This window comes from Mus caroli, unplaced genomic scaffold (genome assembly GCF_978045245.1).
Source record: "Mus caroli unplaced genomic scaffold, Mus_caroli_1 scaffold_4, whole genome shotgun sequence".
Lineage (NCBI taxonomy): Eukaryota > Metazoa > Chordata > Mammalia > Rodentia > Muridae > Mus > Mus caroli.
The window spans coordinates 150,013,288-150,040,508 of NW_028227259.1; the positions used below are offsets into that span (position 1 = coordinate 150,013,288).

The following is a 27,221-nucleotide window of genomic DNA, read 5'->3' on the forward strand; positions in this document are numbered from 1 at the left end:
ACTCTAGGTACAGGAGATATGATGCCCTCTTTTGGCTTCTGTGGGCAGTGTACTCATGTGGTACACATACACACATACACAAAAATCACCTATACACATAAAATAAAGCAAAAGTCTAAAAACCCTTTAAAATTTGCTAACTAAAGGCCTTTGAGATGCTGAGCTTGATTTTGAAGCTGCTGAGAAATCAGCAATAGACACAGTTGAAATCAAATCTGAAAATATCGGAACAAATGTTTTAATCTTTCTTCCCAGGCACTTTCCACTTATTTTTTTCCAGGACTAAATATATGGCCTTTATTTCTTCCAGATCAAAGGTTTTGGATATGATCATATAAAGATGAACAATGAAGTTTTGCAACCTAGAAATATTTACTTCTTAAAACTATATTAATACTTTAGTAAACTATACAAAAAAAAAAAAAGATAAGGAGACAAACATGTACATGTATAGAACTGCATATCAGTCAGGCCAGATCCTGCAGAGGGAATTCCCAGCATGACCTCATTCGTCAGTTAGAACACAGAGCAATCCTTGTTTGGACATACACCATCTTCTCCTGCATGAGCCTCTCTTCACCACTTGATGGCTTCCTTCTACACGTGTGTATGTCTAGTTGTCTGCTTCTCAGAGCAGGCGTTTACCTTCCTCATCAACCAGCCATTGGAGGAGGGCTGGGGCCACGAAAGTGACTGATCCCATCCATTCTTCTTGGAGGGTTTCCTGGTGGCCCGCTTCCATCATTTTATCTGGAATCAGAGGAGCTCCCATAGCCTCTTCTCTTCTTCACATCTTTCTGAATCAGAGTATTGAAAAAGAAAATCACAAATTCTGCTATTCCCCAGAAGAAGTCTGTTAGGAAAGACGCTCTCCATGGGGACTGATTCCTGCTATCCAACACCTGACCATTGGAGATATAAACCATCTTCCATCCGGTTGCCTGCTTCCTAGTGACAGAGAAGACCAGACACCCCTGATGTTGCCGTACCTAGCCTCCCCCTAGTCAGTACTAAGCAAGGAAACATACAACTTTTCAACATATAGAGACTTTGGAATGCACAACTCTAACTATGTAGGATGATTAAATCGTACATCTTGCCTCAAAGCTCAGGGATTTACACAAAATGGAAAGAAGAAAGAGTGTAAGAGCCAGAGGTAGTGGATGACTTTAAGAAAACAGCACTTCCAGGTACAACATGTCAGGTACACGTATGAACTCATAGAGGCTATGACAAAATTGACACAATCTGCACAAGCTCAAACCAAAGAAAATTCTAGCTGAGAGGAGTTCAAGTTCTCACCTCTACCAAAGGAGATATGGTCAGCTGAGAGCTCTTACAGAGGAAAGATCATTTATTTTCAATGGGGTACCACTAGGTGGAACTTCACTCTAGGGTAGGCCTCACACCGAGGAATAGCTCTCCAACACAAACTGGACTTCACAAATTTGTTTTGTTTTGGTTTGGTGTTTTGTTTTGTTTTGTTTTGTTTTGTTTTGGTTTGGTTTGGTTTGGTTTGCTTTGCTTTGCTTTGCTTTGCTTTGCTTTGCTGTGCTTTGTTCTCAAATAGTGTAAGAGATTGTAAAGTGCGTGGGAAAGCAGGTAAGATAGAATCTAGGAAGAGTTGGTGGAAAGGAATTCATGTGATCAAAATGTATTCTATGAAGTCCTCAACAAATATTAAAACACTTGAAATGAGGATTTTTAACTAAGTGTTTATTTACATTGTCTGTGCAGCATTTATTATAAAATATCGCAACTAAAGCATCTGATAACAATTCTACAACTAGAGTTGTTACAATAGCTCACATTTTCATCAACAATTCTTGATCAAATTACAAATTTACTATCTAAAGATCTCAAAAGGAATTAGCAGAGACTACGAGATGTGGATGGAGATGGTCCCATGAGAACCAGTGAAGGCAAATTTCCTGTGCTGTCACTGATTTATTCATGTCTTGTGTATTAAATGGTAACTTGCACAGACACTGAGAAAGCTCAGTGGATGTACTGAACCTTTAACCATGCATCAAAACCAATCTATTAAGCCCATTATTCATCTCGATTTTACTCATGATGAAACTAAAATGTCTGATGTTCTTAGTCACTGCCTTTCTGATGAACTCAGCAGAACCCCTTGAGGGAAAGTCATGCTCCAGTTATAACTGCATCCCGTGGCACAACCTTTAGAACAATGGGCTTTTCTGGTTGAAGAAGTCCTTGTCTGCTTAATTTCAGAGGTATCTGCAACAGGGGAAGAAAAATATTGAGATCCAGTGAATGAATCAACAACATCACCAAAAGAAAAGTAAAACAAAACAAAACAAAACAAAACAAAACAAAACGAGTGTTTGGCATAATATGCTGTGAAGGAAAAAAGAGCTGCATTCAAAGTCATATGTTTTCCCTGCCTTTTTCTCCAAGCTGTCTCACTTGGATGGCGAGAGTATGCATCCAAATACACATTATGTAAAATGGTGATTGAGACACTACGGTTTTCAGGACCTGAAACAAACTCATGCTGGTTTATACTAATACTGTGTGCTTATTTAGAGTAAAAGAAATGAGTTCCACATTTTTGACCTTATTCTTAGTCTTTATGTTATATTGATTTTTTAAGTCATAAAAAGTTATTTTTGGTTTTTAAACTTGCAGGATAACCATGTGAGTATACCTGTCAATGCTATTAACAATTCTCAGCTCCAAGATCATGTATACACATCAACAGTCAGCCCGTTTAAGGAAAGTCTTCTGAAAGAAACATATGCTGCTTTTCTAGCTTCTATTCTTGGCTTCCAAGGATGTGGTGAATGGGAATGTCGGACTCCACAGGGTTTTCAATAATACTTTAGCATCATGCTCTTCAATAATGAATGGGGAAAGTTGCCAATACACAAATCTTCTAGTCAGAGGAAAAGGAAGGGGAGTAATGTTGTCATGGAGACAGAAAAGTGTCAATCTTCAGATGACTGGAGCTTGAAAGAGCATCTGCCCTCTGCCAAGTGTGCCATGGGGTCTGAAAACAGGAACCTTGTTTAGTCTGTCTAAATCTCTATGCATAATGTAAATGATTTACTGATAAAGTACTAAAATAAGTGAGTGTGGAGCAATGGGCTATGCACAGACAGCCTGGTTTCAAGTCAAGTTGAGATCTTGAAACCCAGTGAGACCCGGTGGTGGTAATCTTCACCTACATGGGACAGAAGGTGTTCCCTCATGTCTCCTGCACCCCTGGATCCTGTCAAAATTACCACCCCCACAGCTCCCACAACAGAAGCTGTAGCTTTCAGTCAAGTAGACAATGTCTCAAGTTTCTGGCCTTCTGGCTAGACTCCTCCCCAGAGTTACCTAGCAATAGAAGATAACAAGCCCACTATAAGAGGGGCTGTTTGGTCTCTCTCTCTCTCTCTCTCTCTCTCTCTCTCTCTCTCTCTCTCTCTCTCTCAGCTTTTACCACTTTAAGTTATCTTACTCTCTAGCCTTTTTTACTTTCTCTCTTTCCCCCTTCTCTCCTCTTGGCCATGGCCAGTCTCTCTCTCTTTCTACCTTTTTCTGCCTGCCTTTCTAAAATACAGCTCTAAAACTATAGAGAGAGGCAGAGACAGTCCATGACCACTGAGAGAGAGGGAGGAAGGGAAAGAGAGAAAAGAGAGCTAGAGAATAAGAAAGAGGCAGAGAGAGAGAGAGAGAGAGAGAGAGAGAGAGAGAGAGAGAGAGAGAGATTAGAGAGAGAAAGGTAAAAGCTTAGAGAGTAAGAGAGCTTAGAGAGAGAGCAAGGAGGGGCCAAAGAGCCCCTCTTATAGTAGGCTTGTTATCTTGCTTTTGCTAGGTAACTGTGGGGAGTAGGCTAGCCAGAAGCTTGGGACATTGTCTACATGACTGAAAGCCATAGCTTCTTCTGTGGGGGCTGTGGGGGCTGTGGGGGCTGTGGGGGCTGTGGGGGCTGTGGGGGCTGTGGGGGCTGTGGGGGCTGTGGGGGCTGTGGGGGCAGTAATTTTGAAAGGATCCAGGGTTTCAGGAGACATGAGGGAATGCCTTCTGTCCCATGTAGTTGGAGATTACCACCACCAGGTTTCACTGGGGTTCAACACCTCAACTCAACTGGAGACCAGGCTGACTGTGCATAGACCATTGCCCCACAAGTGAGGTTGTAAGAGAATAAAGCATTACAACTGCCTTTAGGAACAGATCAAAGAATAAACACTTCTGTCCCTTTGTCCAGAAAAAAATCCAATCAATAAAGAGGAGACACACTCTAAATACAGAAGTCCTGTAATATTAGCCATGCTTGTTACATGAAACAAGAACACGTTATTGAGGAAAATGCAATGTAAATGCTTTTACTATAAGTGTTATTTTATTTTTTTATAATTATAAGTACTATACACACGATTTGAATTGAGCCATACAAAATAGATGTACATCTAAATATTTGCATAAATGATACTAATTTTTAAATTAATGTTTTTATTAAATAAAATTATAACTGTAAGCCATACTTTGAAACATTTACCAGGTTTTCAATGTGAAAACTATCCTCAAAGAACTGTTTAGAATTTGTGTAAGGAATAATTATGAGGTGTTATACAAAAGAGAGAGGATATCCTTTAATACAGAGAGTACAAACATTTAAAAAAAACTGGAGATTTTAATGACATATAGGTGATTGAAACAAAATGCAGGACCCAAAATTTGAACATGGAGTAAATAAGGACAGAAAACTAAGAGGAAGATTCATTTAGACAGTGAAGAAGAACTTGAAGTATGAGAGCAAAATAAAAGGGCAAATAGACAACTACCTAATTTTAGAGCAGGGTTCCTGAAAAATGAGCCACAATCAACAAGATGTCCCACAAATGTGAAGTTCATCATAATAAGCAACTTTTAAAAGAATATAGCTTATGTATAAAAATGTTTTCCCTGCACTTTGTGTATATACCATGTGGAAATTCTCAAGAAACCAGAGTGGGCCATCAGAGTCACTAGAACTGGACTTAAACATGGTTGTGTGCCACCATGGGGGTATTGGAAACTGAACCCAAGGCCTTCTCAAGAGCAGCAGGTGCTCTTAACTATTGAGCCACCTCATGAAAACAAACACTTGTCATTATTTAAATTAATGATTCTCAGCTGGGCACGACATGGGAAATCAGAAATGAGCTTTTAAAGCCACACTGTGATTGAGATGTTTTAGGACTTCAGAAATGACCAGTCATCTTGAGTTTCTGGTTTCTTTTTGAGACACGTGGCCCATATTGGCTTCAAACTCACTAACTGACCAAAATTACTTGAAATTATGATCCTCTAGCCTCTATCTCCTGAGTGCAGGTATTTCAGGTATGTACCACCAGAGATTGTTCATGTATTTCTGGGGACAAGAACCAAAGATTTATTCACAACCAGTAGGCATTTTGCCAAATGAGAACACTCCAGACCCCATTATGAGTTTTTAAGCTCTTCTGTAACTCTATTGTACATATACTAGTTGAGAAGAATGTGAGAAGAGGGCTTTTGTGAGCTCTAGAAGAAGAGGGCAACAAACAACATTGAAGAAATGACCATTGTATCTCTGAAAGGCACATGACATATCCAATCTCCAATGGACATGACTAGAATTTCAAATGGAATGCATGGAATCTTGTCTCACTAGCCTACTCTGACTCTTCATAATGCTAAGTTTCATTCTATACAGACAGAGAATAAAAGGCTCCTTAGGTAACACAAGGAAAAATAGCTCATTTTTTCAGAAAACAAATAATTAAACCTCAAACATTCATTATTATTTTTATATACAGAACCTTCAGTTGGAAAAAGCCTCCCATAAAACACTATATAGAGATCATTTTCTGCCTTACCTGTGTTTCCTTACAAGGGTGGAAGGAGAAGTTCTGCATAACTTTAGTGAGAGCAAGTTTCATATTCATGAAAGCAAACCTCATGCCAATGCAGTTCCTGGGTCCATTTCCAAAGGGCAGATATATATAAGGATCAATGCTACCCTTGTTCTCCTTGCTGAACCTGGAGGCACAATACATGACTTATTGACAGAGGATAAAAGCATACGTGTTGCACATATGAAGTTTCCTTTTGACATCTATCCAGTAACACACAGGGAGTTTGGGAAAGGTTTATGGAATTTCTACTTGCAGGTATTTGGCTCTGAGAATTTTCCACTAAAGTTTCTCTCGATTCCTCTTCCTTATAAGTTTCTCCATATGTTGAGATAACATAAATGCTGTTTGAAAAACTGCATCATTGTTTGGGTACACACTAGTGTGATAGTGGTATTATGGGGTAGGGGAAACCAACCATTTTCTGATTGTTTAGAGAGCCAGTTCTCTGGGGAAATTTATGCCTAGCACTGAAAATTTGTTAAGAATCCTATGGCTGCAGAAATCATAGATAAGAATGTGGTGATGTTTTGCTAAGTGAACATGGTACAAAATGCCTTTTTAATATTTATCTATACACACAAAAATTAGTGCTGATCTCAGCTTTGGTCAGAAAAGCTCCAGTTTTCAGTGAGAAACAGCACAGAAACTCATGATTGGTTATAGTGCTGAAAAGTGGTGGTGGAGTGCTCAGTTCCACCCAGGCTCAGGAAAAATCACAAAAGGAGGGGAAGAAGAAATGTCAGAGACAGGGCATAAAATGAATGTTGGGAAGTACTATCTTCTGCATATAACACACCCATTGAACTCATGAACTCACAGCATTTGTGAACACCTACACAAGACTAGACACATCATAATTGCATTATGGGAGGGAAATAAAATTCATGAGATGCCACCTCGCTAAGGAGCTGTTGACAAGAAATGCTTAGTGAACAATGGAGGAGTTTTTCTTCAATGGTGCAGCCACTGGTGAGTTGACCATTCTCCAAGATATAACCTATATATCTATGCTTATGCAAACAACCTTAAGTAAACTCACAAGTCACAAAAATCCATATATATATATATATAAATACAGGAATAAGACAGGTTGAAGACGGCCAGGGATTCCACATGAGTGGGAGGGAGAAGAGACAGGGCAATGTGAGGTGAAAGTGACAAGAATTCATTATCCATTCATGAGACAGTTGAAAAATAAAAAGAACCAAGAAATGAACTTTACCTTTAAACACTAAAAATCCATTTGGATGCTGTATTCCAACTCTGAAAATACATATTATTTTAACTGGAGGAAAAATGGGTTTCTGCCTCACAATTAAGTCGATCATTAACTACTTGAAAAAGGAGGTAAAGATTCTGTGTGTAATTAGTCAGACTTTCTGCCAATCTTGCTTCCCCTCTCCTCTCTTTTCTTCTCTTTCTCTGTCATTCTCCTCACACGAAGAAAATGTTTGTAAAATCATACTTAGTTTATCTTCCTATGAGAGACATCATAGAATACACAGGCTTGTAGAGTACAGAGTGGGTTCCTGATCCTGAGGTTCTAGTACCTTTCAGGTTGGAATTCTTCAGGTTCTGGCCAGTGCTGTGGGTCACGGTGAAGAGCATAAGATGGTATCATCACCAATGACCCTTTGGGGATAAACACACCATTGAGTTCAACATCTTTCTTACAGACTCTCTCAAGTCTATTAGCAATGGGATATAATCTTAGGGTTTCATTAAGCACCATATCCAGGTATTCCATCTCCATCACAGTATCATAGGTGGGAGTTGCCTGGGAAGAAAGAAAAAAGATTTGTTGTGAAATTTTAGTTTAATTTTCAACCGTGTCTAGTGTTGAGTTCTCACCATCCCCAAAGTCAAGTTCAGCAGCTCGAGGGACTTAGTACTTACAATTCATTTAAAAAGGTTTCTAAGATTGTTTTTAATTCATATATGTAAATATTTTGCTTGTATATGTTTATGTACACCATGCAAGTACATTGCCCACAGAAGCAAAAAGAGGGCATCAGATTTCCTGTAACCAGAGTTAGAGTAGTTGAAAGCCATCATTTTCATGCTGGGACTCAAATATGAATGGATCCTATGGTAGAGCAGCAAGTGTATTTAACCATTGTGCCATCTCTCAAGCTCCTTACAAATGGAATAACTGTCACTGGGGGCCTGGAAGATGCTCAATTAGTGAAGAGTCTACTATGCAAACCTAATGATGAGAGTTCAGATACAAATCATTATAAAGCCTGACACAGTGGCACCCATTTCTAATTCCAGCAGTAGGTAGACTGAGACAGGTTATGCCTGGTTTGCATTGACTAGACAACCCAACACAATCGAAAAGCTCCAGGTTTGGTAAGAGAGCCTGTATCATAAATCATGGTGGAAAGTGGTTTAGAAATGTACACAACGTAGGTCTATGACCTATACACACACATATGCACACAAACATATACATAGAGAGGTAGGGGTTTTGGCTCATGATTTAAACACCAAGGCTCACACCTTGGCTTCTTCTCCTATAACCATAAATAGATAGGGGAAATCATGGCACAGAGTTGAGTCAACCCAAGTGGATTAATCTAGGCCAAGGCTAGCCTCTCTCAGGACACAGCAGGGACAACATGGCAGAACTAGCAGTATCATGGAACCATCTAGAGAGTTATATGTTAAGTGCACATCTTTAACATCACACAGGTTGTGTGCATGTTGCTTGCTTGGTACTCTTGTGGTCCTAGAAAAACAGACACACCAGGCCCAGCTCTGTGTCACAACAACCTTCTGTTGCCATGACAGTCTTTATTGCCCATTTCTCCATCTGTGTCATGTTCATGATAATTTCTAAATGGTTCTGGTGTGCTCTTGTTACAAATTTTAAAGGGTTGCTCAGACAGATCAGAGAGCAAAGGTGCCTGCCATTGAGCCTACTGACTTAATTTGGACTCTTAAAACTCATGCAGCAGAAAGAGAGAACAAATTCCTTCAGGTTATCCTTTGACCTCCACTCACATGCTGCAGCACACATACACTCACATGCCCCCATACATATATACACTCATACACATATATAAGTACATATATATGTACATACATACATACATATATGTAAAGAAAAAAATCAACAGAATCGGAAGGTTGGCTCAGTGATGTGAATGGTTACTCACTCAGTCACTCACACAAAATTCATACAGAGAAAAAAATACATATACACCCCCCCACACACAATATACACACACTCCCCCTCACTCACACAGTGTTTGTCTCTCGCTCACACAGAGAGACTCTCTTTCTCTCTCTGTCTCACACACGGACACACACTCTCTCACACACACATATACACACAAACTTTCTCTCTATCCCCCTCTCCCTGATTCTCACACACACTCTCTCTATTCTGCTCTCTGTCTCTCTGTCTCTCTCTGTCTCTCTCTCTCTGTCTCTGTCTCTCTCTGTCTCTGTCTCTTTGTCTCTCTCTCTTTCACACACACACACACAAACACACACACACACACACCATTGCAGGTGACCAAACTGTGTCTTTGTTCAGATTTCTCCTTTTCCCTTCTACACCATCATCTTACCTTGTTGGGCAGAGCCTCATCGATCTCTTCCTGCAGTTTCTTCTGGATATCAGGGTGAGTGGCCAAACAATACAGGGTGAAGGAAAGTGTGCTACTGGTGGTTTCATACCCAGCAAAAATAAAGATAATTGACTGGGATGTGATCTCTATGTCAGAAAGGGCTGAAAGTAAAAACACATTTCAGTTAAGTCATGTCATGATGTGCTATCACAGAGGAGATGAAGAGAAAATCAAATGAGCCCCCATTTTCCTAGACAGACTATGGAAATGCTGTTCAGTCACACTGAGACTATCATCACCATGCCAGAAAAATGACACATCCAGAAAAAGAGAAGACAGCTTCAGGCAGGTTGTCCTAGTGTTTCAGCTGATTCTCACAATCCCCAGTGGGCAGCTTCAAGTCATGGACTTTCATGTTTGTAAATTTTATTTTAATTTATGAGTATTTTTTTTGTGTGTGTATCTGTGTGGAAGACGCCACATGTGTGGGGAGGGTGTCCATGGAAGTCAGAAACCCCTAGAGAAGCAATTATAGAAGGTCCCTGGTATGGGTTGAGATCATTTTAAATTTTATTTATTTATGTGTGTTTGTCCAGGGAGGCCAGTAGATAGCATTGGAGTCCACAAACGTAGAGTTACAGGCAGTAGTACATCTTCTACTATGAGTGCTTTAATTCTATTGTTTGCAAATTTTTTCCTCCCAATTAGTGTAAGTGCTTGGTACTAAACTGAAACTGGATTATAAATCCACAATTGATGTCTATTTTAAAAGTGAATATGTACTTTAGCAAACAAAATCTAAACAGAAGGACTGATATGTAGTCAGTAGATGGCGGTATTTCCCTAGTGTTCATGAAGCCTTGAGTTCAGTCCCCAGCACTTTGTGAATCAAATGTGGTAATTTCTATATTCTTGTTTACCCTGGAAGATTGACTGGAAAGAAGACAGCCAGTGATGGAAAATTTCTGCTTCATAGCAGAAGGGGGATTAGCCCCTCAAGGACTGGTCACTGACTGCTTCCTAGAAGCTCATTTTATTGTTACACAAAAGCCACCTTTAGCAAGTCAATTTCCGTACACCAAAATCTCTTAACTGATAGAGGGATTGTCTTGAAAGACCCATCACCTAAGCAGGTTTCAGTCATGGGAAATTTCCTGGATTTCCAGGCATGCTTATAGACTAAGGTATGCAAAGGCTCCGGAAATATTTCCAAAGAACACTATAAAATCTCAGATAACAATCACTGACAGAAGTCTACTTCAAAGCTGAGGGGCCATCACTCCAGATTCATTCCAGATTCAATGGTTCTGCTAAAACTGTGCTGCACGGTAGTACATGTCTGTAGTCTCAGGAGTTAAAGTTCATTCTCAGGCACATTGTGAATGTGGGTCAGCCTGGGCTACATAGGAGCCTGTAGCAAAAGGAGGAGGAGGTGTAAAAGAACTTGAAGTTAGCTGATCACATGAAAGGGTTTCAAGTGGGCAGAAAGGAAAGGACTTCAAACAGAAAGTACCTGCCACTTTAAATGTTAAACATGGGGACACAAAAGGTCATAACTACATATAAGCAAGTGAGTGTATGGGAAATAATCAGATAGGTAAGAATGAAAGACTCACTTTCCATTAGTTACTGATGCACACCTATAGATTAAAATCTGGAACTGGAATGCCATCAGCCATGATAATAATAATGATTATAAATTTAAAAAATAACTACATATGGGAGGCTAGAGAGATTACTCAATGGGTAAACCTAAGTGTGAGTCCTCAGACCCCATATAAAAAGCCAGGTGGGGCAGCACATAGTTGTAACCACAACACTGTGGATTGTTCGGACCAAAAAAAAAAAAAAAAAACCCTGTCTTAAGGAAATGAAGCAGAGAGGGATTGAATAAGACACTGGGCTCCTTCATCTGTTCTGTGTACATACACCTAAAAGTGTGCACGTATGAACATACTCCGGCACATACATGTACTATACAAAGAAGATAAAAATCTGTGAGAGTTTTATGTGTTTTTGAGATAGAGTTTGTCTGTGTAGCCCTGCCTGTCCTGGAATCTGATGTGGACCAGGATGGCCTTGAACTCACAGAGATCCACCTGAATCTGCCTCCCAAGTACAAGGATTAAAGGCAGGCTCCATCACTGGCCAGCTATGAGTGATTTTAAATACATAAAAGAATGAAAAGGACAAATGCATTTGTACAAAGAGGCGTTCTCCAGAAGCTATTTACACATCACACAATGAAGTCTATCTTTACCATGTATTAGGCTAGAGAACACTTGTTCAACAGGGAGTCCCAGAGAACTTCAACACCACTTGGGTCCATGCCCCTGATTGGATGTTTAGACACAGATGTCTAGGCTGAGCTCTGAGATTTCGTGCTGGGAAAGACACAATCATCACATGTTCTCACCCAGGTAACAGACAGACCACTGGAAAGGTCCATCATGGCCACCCTTCCTGTTAGGAGTAAACTTTTGCCCATGTGAATCCAGAATATTCCATGTTGATAATAGATGTGTCTGTCTTTCAGCAACTCAACAGTGGTTTCCCTCTATCTAGAAAATCCTCCTCGCATATTTTCTGAGCAACCCACCTGCTCCCCAAGAGTTTCCTTGTACATAGACCAGGAAGGGCTTGCTTACCTTTATGATAGTCTTTGGAATTATTGTGAGCATTCATCATCAGCTGAAGAAAATCCAATCGGTGCTAGAAACAGAAAGAGAGGTGACAAAAATGGAAGGTCAATGGTAAATTCAAAGGCCAGAGGTGAATCACAAGTGCAGAACCTTAATTCTCTCCCTCTGAGAAGGTGGTTCCCTTAAACTCACAACTGTGGCTATGGTTGCTAGAGTCATTAAGGAACAAAAGCAAGAGTGGACTAATTAGGAAGAATCTAGCTTCCACATCATCCACTTTTACAATAAATTACAATAGATAAAATTTTAAACAAGCACTTTTATTTTCTAAAAATGTTTTTGAAAGAGATGAAAATAATATTTTCCCCTTTTGATCATTTTTATTTGTTATTGGAGTTTCATACTCATACACAATCTGATATGGTCATCTCCACCACAGGGTTTCCTCCAAACAATTCCTTCTATACTGTCTGTAACATTTCTTCCTCCACATTCCATGCCCTCTTCTTAGTCACCCACTATGTCCAACTAGTGTTGTGCATATGTGCACGGCTGTGAGGCCATCCATTGCCTCATGGGAAACCTACCTATGTTCACACCCTCCATCCACAGCTATGAACTGCCAATTGTTCCTCAGCAAAGGGCACTGCATACAGAGATCCTCTCCCATCCTCACTAGAGTTCTGAAAGTCTTGACCTTGTTCAGTTCTAGTGCCATGCCATTTTTTTCAGTCCTAATGCAGGATGTTCTAGCTTTCATCCCTATTGCTAAGGATTAATTTCTAGATTATTCTCAATCAACTTCTTAAAACTCCAACTTCTTCTCCACGAGAAAACATTAATATATTTTCTCTATCTAAATATAGCCTTTTCTATCTGCTACTAGCACACAGCTTACAAGTTCACAGCCCAACATGTTATCAAATTTTGAACCTCTCATGAAACCACCACCTTTTACCTTCTGCTTAGAATCCAGGCGGCTTTCCTTCATTCTGACAACAAATTTTTTGAAAAATTCTATTGAATCCTTTGGGAACATGCAGATATTTAACATCTCATATACTGGTGTCAGGAATGGAAAAAGTGCTAGAAAAGAAAAAAGATAAGTTTTAATTGAAATGGAAATTTTATTTAAAGAAATCATAAAGCAATCTCTAGAATAAATCACCAGTATCTCAAACAGAAGTCATTCTTTCTATGAACTTGCTCACAGTGGGTCAGCACCATACTTCTCCTTCTGTGCTGTGTAGTAGCCAAAGCAGCATCCTGACTCTTAAATTTAACTCCGCTCCTGGAGTACATTTGAATTCAGAAAGAAAATTCAGGAGCCACTAAGATGGATCAATAGCGCCAAGTTTCTCCAGGCAAGCCTAAAACCCGAGTTTGATCCATGGATCCCACTCGGTAGAAGGAAAGAACCAACTGTTGTTAGCTGTCCTCTTATCTCCACATGACACACAGTCACCAAGTCATGTGCATGTGCATGTGCATGTACACACATATGAACAGTCAAGGCTACAAAGAGAACCCTGTCTGAGAAAAAGAAAAAAGAATAACCCAAGCTCAAAGACAGGTAACAAAAAAGCAGGAAGAATTAAAGATCACATACTTTTCCATACTTCCAAATTCTAGCCTCTATGAATAAATATGTATAAAGGTCTAAATATATTTATCATACAATGCTTAAAAGAAGAAACAGAGGATACTAGATGACAAGGATGAAATGTAGGCATAGGGACACATGAGCTGTGTATGGAAATATAGTTGATAGCGAAAGTATTAAAACCCCAAATAACACACCATGGTTAATTGTACCCAGAATATATATACAAAAACCCCCAACAATTGGCACTCCCAGAAGAGCCAGGTTTTATTCCCAGCATCCACATGGCTGCTTTCAACCATCTGTAAATCAAACACAAGTGGATTCAAGATTCCATTATGGACTCTTTAGGCACTGCATGCATGCAGGTAGTACACCCATACATAGAAAAAAATAAATAAATCTTATAAAAATGATAAAGCAATTAAGCTATGTATGAGAAGGCCTAGCCAGGCAGTGGTGGTGCTTGCCTTAATCCCAAAAGGCGGGGGCAGGTTGAGATTGGTGAGTACAAGACCAGCCTATTCTATAGAGTGAATTCTGGGATACCCAAAGATAGACAGAAAAAACTCTGATCTAAAAATTGAGAGACAGAGAGACAGAGAGAGACAGAGAGACAGAGACAGAAAGGAAGAAGATCTAAAATCATATATTAAAACATCTAATACCTGCGTTTATGGCAGATAGTTATGTGTACAGTAGCCAGAGCTACTATAGACAATGTATGTTCAGTTGCTTACTACATTAAAAATTCAGTTACTTATTGACTCAGCAATGCTGATTCTAAATATAACCCCCAAAACATAAAACTAAATATTTAAACTTAATCTGGTTTATGAAGGCTCATGGCAGAGAAATTCATTGCAAACATGTGAGACTAACTTCCATGTCCATCAACAGATAGGGAGAATAAATTACTCATGGACACAGCACATGGTGACACTTGATCCATTTGATATTGTGCTAAAAAAAGAGGCATGTCACAGAGACAAGATAGTCTATGATCCCATTGATGTGAAATGCCCAGAATACACAGATACAGAGCAAGTGAACTGGTGGTTGCTTAGGTCAATATTGCTTTAAAGTTACAACATGGCATGAACAAAGTCCTATTTGATTGACCATGGTTATGGGTCAGGGTGCCTTCAGTAAATGCTGATCCCAAAGAGATCGGAGACAGAGAATAAGGAGCTGTTGTGTGCTGAGCCCTAAATGGAGTATCTATATCAGCACCCCATAGACCAAGGCTCATGGAAGATCATGAAATGGGATGTGGAACTAAATTCAGAGGCAGGAATGAGGACTGTGAAATGCCATATTGTGGACATGACATGGCCCTATCTTGAACTGACTGCCTGCAGTAGACAAAGCCAATAATACTGGACAGAATCCTAGCATGCAGAACCAAATGGATTTGACTAGCTACTAAAGCAGAGAAAAGGACAGGAAATTGGGAGAAAGATGTATTGGGTGTATAAGCAATGTGAAAAGTAAGAGTTAGCAGTGGGTGTAATCAAGACAGATGTATGAATGTATGATATTGAAACCATGGAGAATTCTGGAATACAGAGTGTCCAATTTGTATTTATACTAATTACTATTTATAAAAATGAAATAATTCTAAAATAAACCCGGGACTCATGGCTGCACACTGTAATTGCAGCCCTCAAGAGGCAGTGGTACAGGAATCTCTGTAAGTTCAAGACCAACCTGGTATACACAGTTTTATCCAGGCCAGCTAGAGTTACATGTTAAGACCCTGTCTTAAAGAAAAAAAGAAGTTAGAAAACAGAGGTAATCTGGCTACATGTTCTCAAAATACTGAACTGTGCCTTTAGGCGATGAATTATATGACAGGTGAACTACACATCACTACAGCTGATTATTTGGGGAAATTGAGGAAGAGAAATGCAGAAAAACAAACAAGGCAACATAGAACAGCAATGATCGAAATTCAGAACTGTCCACTCACCTACTGAGAAGAGCAAAGGATCAAAAAAATCAAATCTTAAAAGTTTTTTGGCTTTCTCCACAAAGGGATCCTCTGGGTTGTTGAGGGAATCCACGCTCACTCCAAATGATGTGCTGGTGATCACATCCATACTGTAAGCTCCTAACACACTAAGGAGAGAGAGGCATAGGAATTTAACATGTGCCACAGACTGGAAAAGAACTCTCAGGAGACAGGCAAAGCCACCTCAGTATGGACCAAGCCCATCCCAGCTGTTCTACCCTCTATCACTGCAAACTTCTTACTGTCACATTTCTTCCCTTTAAACTTTGTATAATTTCATCTAGTGTCTAAAGGGGCAAGGACAAGCAGCTGGACTATGTGATCTGCATCCCAGTTACCCCTCCTCTCCCAGAACCACAGTGATGGACCAGTACTCACTCTTTCATAGTAATAGGCTTGCCTTTCTTTGCCTCTTGCCTCAAGTACTTTACCAAAATGTCTCCATACTGTTCAATGACAGGGAACATCTACACAAAACAGAGAAGCATCCACAGTTAGGATGGAGACTCCAGTAACTCAGGCTGCAGTTAAAAGAATTTCACTCACCTCCTTGAGTTTTCCACTGGTGAATGTGGGGGACAGCAAAGCTCTATATCTCTTCCATTCCTCATCCTTAGATATTGATATAGCTTTACCCATTATCCCCACTGGGCCAAAATCCTAGAGTCAAAAAAGAAAAAAAAACCCTCAGAATGCCTCACAGCCTATGAGAAATGAGCTGTGTACTCATCTTCCTATTGTGGTTTCAACCCTTTATGTTCCAGGATTCTTTTAAAAAGAAATTTCTCTGTGGTTGAAAAACTAGGTCCAGGGGTTGGGGACAAGGTGAAAACAAGGCTTAGTCGATATCTAGAACTGTGTGGTTGGAGTTTGGCTTGGAGAAAGTTAGAAAGTTAATTTTGTATCAGACAAGTTTTCCAGCTCTGTATTTATAACATGAACAATGTGAAGAGGATGTCTTCAGTCTCTCTCTCTCTCTCTCTCTCCCTCTCTCTCTCTCTCTCTCTCTCTCTCTCTCTCTCTCTCTCTCTCTCTGTGTGTGTGTGTGTGTGTGTGTGTGTGCGGTGTACACATGAATACTGGTGCATGTAGAACCATGAAATGTAGCTTGGTCCCTGGTTGAACTAATGCTTGAAGCAACAGAAACTATGAAAAGACTGTACGTGCTTCACTGGTTACTGGGCATCAGGACCCTGTCACTAGTCATAGCTCCCATAGGTTTGTGGCCTCAGTCACATAAGGGCAATGTCCCAAGCCTCTCCATATGTAGAGGACACTACCTGTGGTCACACTGGGGTCAAGAGAGATCTTTATTTTAGTGAGGTATCTAAAGGCCTGGAGGGCTTAGCTAATAAGCATTCTTTACCAGACTCTCCTCTCTGCAAAAGATATTTAACCTTAGGCACACCTGAGAAGTGGGGTATGGTTTCACACATCTACTTTCTGCCTTGATAATAAATGTCTTAAAACTTTGGACTGCCTTTCTTTATCTGAATCTGCCATGGGGAGCCATGCAGAAGGCCTTTGCCTATAGAGCCACCATCTAGTCTCCTGTAGAAAGTCTCTCTGTGCTCTCACATATGGGTGCCACCAAGCCTAAGCTCAAGAATGCAGCTAGCCATCAAGCCAAAGACTTTCCCTGCTGGACCAGCCAGAGCTCCCTCCTTTATCCCCTGGCTGTGGGGAATTGGGCTATGCAAAGACAGACTGGTCTCCACTTGAGCTGAGGTCTGAACCCCAAAGGGTGATAATTCACCTTCTCAACATGGTAGGCATTCCCTTATGCTCCTGGAAATCTGGCCCCTGCATAAGTTACCACCCCCACAGCCCCCACAAGAGAAGCATGGCTAGAAGTCACATAGGCAATGGCCCAAGCTTCTGACCTTCTGGCTAAACTCATCCCCAGTTACCTAGCAACAGTTAGGCCCCCACCTCGCTATCTTATGCTCTTACTTCTCACTCTCTTACTTGTCTCCCTCTTACTCCTCACTCTCACCCCCTCTCCTCCTTCTTTGTCTTCTCTCCTCTCCTCTCTCCTCTCTTCTCCTCTCCTCTCTCTTTCTCTTTCTCTCTAGCCCCCCTCTCTCTCCCTCTCTCTCCCTTCTCTCTTTCTCCCTACCTTTCTACAACAAGGCTCTTAAACCATAGAATGTCTCTGCTCTTCAAGGCCTACTGCACTTGGAGGATGGGACAGGCTTTCTCCTAATGAGTCGTTTCTAATTTCCCATTAGAAGTCCTTCCTGTGCTCCAGCCAAGATCCTCTGCATTCACTCTCGTCATTTTTGGGAACCACTTCCCCCATCCCTCTAACCCCAGTGGCTTTAGCAAAGTAGCTTTGGGACTCCCAGTTAGGGCTTCCCCTTGCCAACACCCCCTGAAGAGTGGGTCAGAGGCTTATATGCCCACCTAGGGATGAGTGGAAGGTACATGCAGCCGTCCAACACCTGACAGACCAGAGAATAGGTAAAATTCTGGTCGGGTGTGAGTTTCCCTTCCCCCTCTTCCCCAGGGACCCCCGTTTTCCGTTCCCAATACCTGGCCCCAGGCTCCATCCAGCCTGTGGGGCCCCCACTCCATTCTCAGCTCTTCCACAGTTTCCAGTGGTGCCTGAATACCAAGAGCCTGAGACCCAGACAGCCCCAGCTTCCTTGCAAGCTTGAGGACCCCCGAGCCAGTTCTGGGTGTCCCCCACCACAGACTGTGCTTTCCCACCCCTGGAATGGTGTTCCAGGGCTGCTCTACAACTCAGCACCCACCTGGCCACAGCATGGGGTAAGCCTGGTCAACATTGCACATCCGGACTCCCCAAGTGACCATGCCCTACATCAGATCAGAAGCAGGACCTCCCATAACCCTACAGGTACAAATTCCCATGTGTGCTCATGTGGAGACCAGAGGTCAGGCGTCTTCCCCTACAACTCTCTATGGAATTTTTTGGGCAAGGTCTCTCTGTGAATATAGAAGGCTCTTATTTGGCTAGAGTCACTAGCATACAATTCCCTGAGATCTATCTCTTTCAACATACATCTCTAGAGTCACACATGAATGCTACTCTGCCCAGCTTTTGGTGGATGCTGAGGATCCAAACTCAGGTCCTTTACCCAATGATCAAGCCATCTCCCTAAGCCTCGGACACAAAGTATTTAGTATTTGGATTTTTTAAAGGATTACTTCACTATTGTATGGGTTCAGCCTAATGTTTCTTGTGTTATAACGCTAATTTTCATTGCCCAAAATGCTAACAGGAGTACCTGTACATAAGACACTGAGGGACCCTACCCCCGGTTGCCTCCAATTGGTAAATAAAGATGCCAACAGCCAATGTATGGACAGAACAGATAGAGGCAGGACTTTTAGGATTCCTGGGCTTGGGAAAGAGAGGAAGAAGCTAAATCACCTTGAGCGGGGCATAGGACAGGCCAGCCATGTAAGAATTCAGATAAGTGGCTCTAGTGACCACATTCCCAATTGGGTCTGCAGTAGCAGAGTTGAAATACTGATTTTAAAGAATGTTAACTCTGCAATACCAGAATGGAATGTTTGCTAGCCTCAGGAAAGATTAGAAGTACCAAACCATTAAGCTAGCCAAGGCATATTGAAATTAGCTGGTGTGTGTGTGTGTGTGTGTGTGTGTGTGTGTGTGTGTATTTGTGTGTGTGTGTGTATTTGTGTGTGTGTGTTTGTGTGTGTGTTTCTGTATGTCTGTCTGTCTCTATGTGTCTATCTGTATAGTGTATCTGTGTGTGTCTGCCTTCCTGTGTTATGTCATTATGTCTGTCTCTATGCATGTGTCTGTGTGTGTGTTGTATATATCTCTCTGTTTGTGTGTGTGTTTTATCAGTGTGTAAGTGATATTAGAAATGATACTCTGCTTTTAGAAGAGACCCAGTATAACTGACTCTTGAGAAGCTTCATCCAGCAACAGATGAAAACAGATGCAGATACTGTACTGAGTGGTTTTGTGTCAACTTCACACAAGCTGGAGTTATCACAGTGAAAGGAGCTTCAGCTGGGGAGGTGCCTCCATGAGATCCAGCTGTAAGGCTTTTCTTAATTAGTGATCAAGGGGAAGGGGCCCTTGTTGGTGGTACCATCTCTGGGCTGGTAGTCTTGGGTTCTATAAGAAAGCAAGCTGAGCAAGCCATGGGAAGCAAGCCAGTAAAGAACATCCCTCTATGGCCTGTGCATCAGCTCCTGCTTCCTGACCTGCTTGAGTTCCAGTCCTGACTTTCTTTGGTGACGAACAGCAATGTGGAAAGTTTAAGCTTAATAATCCCTTTCATTCTGAACTTACATTTTGGTCATGATGTATGTGCAGGAATAGAAACCCTGACTAAGGCAGAGAGCCTGATACAAACATCATCTACAACTTGGGGAGTCATGGGGATGAGTCAGGGATAGGATTGTAGAAGGCTCAGAGACCCCAAAGAAGACATACAGAGTCATAACCTGGGACCATGGGGACTCACAGAGACTGAATCAACAACCAAATTACTTATAGTGGCTGGACTTAGGCTCCCTACACATTAGTGTCAGATGTGCAGCTTGGTATTTCTGTGAGTCTCCTAAAAATTGGAGCTGGGACTGTCTCTGAATCAGTTGCCTGACAGTAGATCTCCTCCCCCTAGCTGGACTGCCTGGTTGGGCCTCAGTGGGAGAGGATGCACTTAGTCCTGATGCTGGTGGATGTCCTTGGGCAAGGTGGTACACAAGGGGGACTTCCCCTTTTCTGGGGAGAAGGGGTGGGGCTATGGGAGGAGGGATCAGTGATGGTGGGACTGGGAGGAGAAGTGGAAAGTGTGTTGCAAACAGGATGTAAAATGAATATATAAGTTAATGAATAAAAAAAACCAATGTGACCTACCCGCCGGTTTGTGAAGACAGAAAAACATTCCTTCACTAGCACATTCTTAATCGTCTCTGTGTCCGTGATGGCTAGGAGAGGCGTTTGACCATCAAACAACCTGTTTGGGGAAGACAGCTGATGAACCAGGTTCTGATTTGAGAGCCACAGCCAGACTTTGATCCTAATGCTTCAGGACCCTCATTCTGCTTATACAATACATGGTCACAGGAGTTCCCAGTTCAGCTTAGGAATTCTGACCATGTACAAAATGGAGTCTTTGGAAAATGATAGGTAATGTCATTCAAGACACAATGAGCCACTTCAAGACAAACCAGCTCTGTAAGGCACTGCACTTAGAAATAACAAGTGGAAATTTGCTGAGTCTAGTTGTGTGTATGTAAGAATTGCCTATACCATTTCTATGAATTTGCATATTTGAAATATTACAAGAGCCTGGAGAGATGGCTCCACAGTTTAGAGCACATACTGGTCTTGCAGAGAACCTAAGTTTGGTTCCTAACACCCACATTGGGTAGCTCACAATCACCTGTAATGCCAGCTCTACAGATATCCAATACCTCTGCAGTACACCAGAGTCAGAAGCAAGCAGATCTCTTAGTTCAAGGCCAGTCTGCTTTACAAAGCAGTCCAGGACAACCAGGGCTACACAAAGAGGAACTGTGACTTGGAAAAGAAAAAAGGAAATCATCTAAAAAATACTAGAATATGTCAACATCTGGTGTTGGGATGCAGCTCAGTCTTAGATTGTCTGCCTAAAGTGCATACCCTGGTTTTGATACGCTGATATGAAAACATATAATTTAACTGGGGCACCAATATCTTCTTCTCCAAGGTTCAGGTAGTCTAGAAGACAAGACAGGAAGAGCAAGAGAGCCAGGAAACAGAGGGGGGGGGCTTGATAGGCTGTCTTAAGTATTCCTGAATCACTGCAGCTGGGAGAGCCTCCACATGCCCTCTGCATGACTGTCAACATTCCAGCAGAAGTTTTAAGGTCCTGACCTTGCCTGAGGATTTGCACACAGCTAGTTCCTGTAGAGGAAAACAAAATGGCCCAAAATGGCACCTGATGATGTTGGCTCAGTCCCTGGTATCTATGTGGTAGAAAGAGAGAGATGACTGCTACAAGCTGTCATCTGATATACACTTTTACCAAAAAAACTTGGCAGGAGCTGAGGAGATGGTGGAACAGATGAAGGCACCTGAACCAAGTCTTATGAACTGAGTTCAGTACCCTGGAAGTAGAGAACTAACTTCCACAAGTTATCCTCTGACCTGCATATTTGTACCAGCATACAAGTCCCCATTCCAGTAAAAAAAAATAATGTTGATGTAAAACAAAATATAAACAACAACAAAGTCTCTATATGCACAGAGAAATTTTTTAATGCTAACCATGAATTATTTACCAAGCTCTTAGCTAGGTCATCATCCCCCACCCTACTGTCAAATGGAACAGTAAAGTCAACAATGAAGTGAAGGAATGTCACTTTCTATATGGAAATGAGACAGTGTGGCAAGGAGATGGAACAAGACATTTGCCAGAGCAAACCAGAGGGACCTGAAGCAATCCATCTCATGTCAGAAAAAGGAAGTTTCAGAGGAGAAAACAAATGACAAGAGGACACTGGATAAACACAAGGTCTGCGGAGATACTTAGGTGCCAAACACTCTCAGAGGACTGGAGATGGGGGAGAAGGAAGGAGAGAGGGACTGTGTGAGGGAAATGGGGGGGGGCAGGGACCGGGTTGTAAAGTGATTAAATAAATAAACTAATAAAAAAACCCTCAAGTCCATGGAACATCAAAGCCTGTCAAAAAGCCACTGTGTGCAATGTTCTCATGTCAATATGGCTTTTTAACCCTGTCACTTAATGACATGTGTCACCTTTACACATGGCTACAATTGAGGGTGGCATCATCCTTACACATGCAGAGTACCTCCTCCTAAAAGCTGTCAACTCAATGGAACTTTCCAGAATACTCACCCCCATGTTTTTCCATACTTTTTATAGCACTCCATGTCGAATTTCCATAAACCCTGGAAAGAGAAATAGCATGAAATCCACTATTGTCCCGTATGTACTAACCCTTCTGTAGCCAGAGCATGAAAACCCTCAGATCCCATAAAGTTGGGTTTATTGTCTCTGTCGCAGAAAAGTTCTTATTCAGAAATGATTGACAAGTCAAGAGCAGGATGGGTCAGTGGGGAAGAGTAGAATGAAAGAGCAGGACATATGACATCCTGTGGCCTCTACATGCCGACTCACAGACATAGACGCATACACAGACAACACACATAAACTGATAATAATAGTGATAATGATTATGATGATAATTAGCACAATTGTTTTAAAGATTGTGCAAGGTAAGCACAAAGCCTGTAGGAAGAAAATCCTGATCAGACAGCAACACATGCTTTGCCACTCACCTTCTGGGTGTGAGGTTGCAAATGTCTGTAGGGGAACTGACCATGGGCAAGATAGCCCAGCAAGTTAGTCACAAATGCTCGACCTAGATTTAGAGCCTACATGGCACATTAAATTCTTATTACATAATTTTCTAATAATTTTGGTAAATCCTCCACTCCCTAATGGCTTCACTTTTAACAAACCTTTAAAAAAATAAAAATTGCATCATGTAGATAAGTATCTTAGGTGATTGACAATCATCATTCTGTCTCATTTTCACTTGCTACTCAGACTCATGCATTAGTTTACTGCCTTTAAAGGAAAAGAGGCAGCTGTAGATACATTAAAAAAAAAGAACCTAAAATATGTCACTAGACCTGGTTATGTGGATCAGTAGTTAAGAACACTGGTTGATCTTGCAGAGGACCCAAGTTCAATTCCCAAAACCCACTTCCCACATCTCACATCCATATCTAACTATAGCTCCAGGGAATCAAGAGCCCTCTTCTATCCTCCATATCTACTGCACTCACATGCACACACACACACATATAACTGTATACACATAAAATCTTTCTAAATGAATCAATCACTAACCAGGACCCCAGTACCTAAAGGAGGAGAGAAAGTAAATGCTTTAGTTCTGAAAAACCCAAAGATGAATAGCACATGCTGGGTATACTGCCAGAGAAAATCTTCATGGGTTCAAAAATTAAGCAGAGAGTTCAAGTATATGAAAAGCCTCCCAAATATTGGGGATAGGGGTCTGTGACAAGCTGATGTTTAGAAATATTCAGAAAAACAGAACAAATATGTCACTCATAACACCTCATATAAAAGAGAATTTTAATCTAGTAAATGTAGATTGGTGTCCTAGAAGTTGGGAACCCCTTCAAGATTTTTTCCAAATAACTACAGCAGTGCCTTCCTGGACTCCACACTGAGCAAGAAACAAACTCTTCCTTTACTGCTCACAAGATTAGAGTATCACACCCTCAGTATCAAGACTGAATGACAGAGAGATCTGGGCATTTTACTTAAGGTGAATTTCAATAAACTGACACTAGGGCTGGTGACATGGCTCCAAATGAAAGGGAACTTGCCACAAAGCCTGATAACCTGAGCTCAATCCCTAGTAATAAGATGGTTGGAGGAGAAAATTGACTCCCACAAACTGTCCCCTGACCTCCACATACCTGCTGTGGCATATACACACCCTCATCTAAAAATAAATAAATGGGGGGGGGTGGTAATGGGAGCTATGGAGATGCTTCAGTGGAAAAAGCACCCTGTGGAAAGCAGAATTTGACCTCCAGGATCTGTGTAAATGCCTGGAAGGAGGTAATAGAACCAGCTTGCAAGAGTCAGAGACAAGGGACCCTGAGAGAAAGCTGGCTACCTAAACTAGTCAAGTCAGAGAGAGCCAAGTCAAAGTGAGAGACTCTGCCTCAAAGGACAATGTGAAGAGCAATCAGAAAGACACCCAGTTTCAACCTCTGACCTCCTCATACACACACATATACATAAATATGTTCCTGCACACACATATGGGCACTCAGACACATGCAAATGCCTGGATACACTCTATAAAATATATACACACACAAACACACTATAAAGTTTTAAGTTGGCAATATATTCCCAGGATACTCAGAAACATTCTCAAGAATCAAGAGAACCCACAGTGTGAGGGCCTGACATCTTAAGGTTTCCTCATAAGGAACATTATTTAATAGAACTAAGACATTATTGGCCACAAGCAGAAGCCATATAGAAAGCTAAATCAACACTCACCTTGTAGTAATTCAGCATAGTGCCTAAAAAAGGCAGAGGTTTGGGTCCAGGAATTCCCTGTTTCTTAAAAAGTCCATGTTTGTGGGTCCCGTATCTATAAAGGGAAACAGAAAGACTTGTGGCCATATATACAGAAGAGAGAAGACAAGCAAGACCGTCACTAAAAACTAAAACAAACCAACAACTTGGCTCCCCTTCCAGTTCCCAGAAAACTTTGGGAATGGTGAGAGGGACACTGCATGTCAGCCCATTGCTAGTATCCATGTCTGCTGAGTTCTCATGGATCTAGGGATTGCTAATACTAAGCCATACCCACTATAAGTCGTATCAGTAAACTAGCAGGGGATGTTTTCATGCACAGTGTAGTCAATCCTGATTTATGTACCCAGAGATCTAGTTACAGAGCTATGGTTCAGACTTTGGTATTGTCATTATCATGAAGTATCTCCTGAGTCAGTATTTTGTAAAACATTGTTCTCCACCATATTCTTATTAGGAACAAATCAAGGGAACAACACCCTATAGTGGGGCAGTAGAGAAAAATGTGTGACTTCTGTGCCCAGAGAGAGGGAAAGGATCTCAGGTGGGGCCTAGGGACTCGGTAATCAGGATAAAATGAAGAAGGCAATGCCAGAAAGAGACTACAGTGGCAGGTAACAGGCCACAGGGTTGGGAATTAGGCTGGGAAGTAGGCCAGGCCAGCATAGTCAGGTAAGAATAGCTCAGAATCTGTCCAGCTTAGTGCCTGAAGCTTCAATATATATGTCTCTATGTCATTATACAAATAAAGGGTGTTCTACCCCATACTTTTATAATAAACCCTAAAAGTGGGAGTTGAAGAAGGATGGGGCTTGGGGTACCCAACAGATCTGTAGAAAATCAGTATGAGCTTTAATAGGAGTTAGTACCACTGGGACTATAGCTAAGAAGTGAAGAGTGTGCCTAGCATATATAAGCTCTGGCTTGATCCTCCATACTGCCAAAACATTAAAATGCAAAATTAACTCAGTCCTCATTTCATCTTGGACCTTTGAGATGACTCCACAAGTAAAGGCATTGACGGATAATGTTGATAATCTGAGTTTGGTCTTCAGGACCAACATGAGAGGAGAGAACTGTCTCTGAAAAGTTGTCCTCTGACCTGCATACACAAATACACACACACACACACACACACACACACACACACACACACACACACACTGTAGCATGTGCTGCCCCTAACCACAATAAATAAAAACATGAAATTTTGAAAACTTTTTGCAAGACTTAATTTCAACTTCTGCTCTCTGTTGGAGGAGGGTCTTTCACTCTGTGTATTCAGATGCTGGTTTCTGTAACCTGAGACATCGATACAGTCTGGACATAGGTATCGTCATGACTAATGAAGAATCTCCTATATCAATGTGGTATAAAGAATGCTCCCCAGTTATCTCTGATTGGTTGATAATAAACTGAAGATCAAATGACTGGACAGAAGAGAAGTTGTTGGCCACAAGGCAGGTGAGGGTCTAGGAGCAGAAGGGCCAGAAGAAGGTGGAGGGAGAAGAAGGTTCCCATGAGGTCAGGCATGGGAAAGAGTCATCAAAGGAGCTCACCATGAGGACACACATGGAGCAGAGCAAGCCAGGGAAACAGTCACAGTGCAAGGAAAACTGAGCCTATAGCTGGGATGTAGATAGCTTTGTGGGTTAGAACAGCTTCGAACCTGCCCAAACATAGTGCTTAAAAATTGCTAATAAACTTAATAGGTCTCTGTCTCAATTATTTTGGAGCTAACCAGGTTACAAATGCTACCACCATTAAATACCATACTAGCTTTGCCTGTGGAAGGTATCAGATTCCCTGGAGCTATAGTTACAGATGATTCTGAGCTGCTTGTGGATGTTGGGCTTAAAACTTGGGTACTCTGAAAGAGCAGCAAGTGACCTTGACCACTGAGCAGCTTCAATATATATGTCTCTATGTCATTATACAAATAAAGGGTGTTCTACCCCATACTTTTATAATAAACCCTAAAAGTGGGAGTTGAAGAAGGATGGGGCTTGGGGTACCCAACAGATCTGTAGAAAATCAGTATGAGCTTTAATAGGAGTTAGTACCACTGCTCTCTCCAGCTGTTGCTTCTGATAATCATTTTGATCCTCCCAATAATAATGAAATAGAATAGATGTCTGAGTATCACCCCAATCCTGAAGCCATGGTATGGGAAGGAAATGTAAAGATCACTCACCGGTAGAGGAGCACCAAGCTGATTGCTAGGAGCACCCAGGTTTCCAGTGAGAGAGCTGAAACCAGGTCCATCCCTGCTTCTTTGTCAGCAATTTACTTCTCTGTGTTCTCCCTACCACTGTGTGTGGGATCCTCCTCAATGCTTCCCTCTGCCCACTCTGCTGCACTGAGGACAGCCTGCAGTAGTTAT

General features: G+C 41.4%; 1 protein-coding gene and 1 pseudogene across 1 annotated transcript; both read right to left on the reverse strand.

Annotated features, from left to right (window-relative positions):
* Positions 1 to 222: 222 nt before the first annotated feature.
* Positions 223 to 1,552, reverse strand: LOC110288177 (selenoprotein K pseudogene; annotated as a pseudogene).
* Positions 1,553 to 1,695: 143 nt separating this feature from the next.
* LOC110288178 (cytochrome P450 3A11) lies at positions 1,696 to 27,221 on the reverse strand. The gene is made up of 13 exons (XM_021154601.3): positions 27,033 to 27,221; positions 24,800 to 24,893; positions 22,583 to 22,635; positions 20,596 to 20,695; positions 16,278 to 16,391; positions 16,110 to 16,198; positions 15,690 to 15,838; positions 13,073 to 13,200; positions 12,121 to 12,184; positions 9,473 to 9,633; positions 7,445 to 7,671; positions 5,856 to 6,018; positions 1,696 to 2,244 (listed from the first exon to the last, which is right to left on the reverse strand). Exons 1-13 carry the CDS (start codon positions 27,101 to 27,103, stop codon positions 2,149 to 2,151), a joined length of 1,509 nt encoding a protein of 502 aa, XP_021010260.1. The 5' UTR covers positions 27,104 to 27,221; the 3' UTR covers positions 1,696 to 2,148.

Excerpts from the sequence above, each read along its gene's own strand:
- LOC110288178 (XM_021154601.3), bottom strand. The coding sequence starts at position 27,103 with ATGGACCTGGTTTCAGCTCTCTCACTGGAAACCTGGGTGCTCCTAGCA. Across the intron at positions 7,672-9,472 it reads ATGAGGCTCTGCCCAACAAG|GCAACTCCCACCTATGATAC; the intron begins GTAAGATGATGG and ends CTTTCTTCCCAG. Across the intron at positions 6,019-7,444 it reads GAAGAATTCCAACCTGAAAG|GTTCAGCAAGGAGAACAAGG; the intron begins GTACTAGAACCT and ends TTGTGCCTCCAG.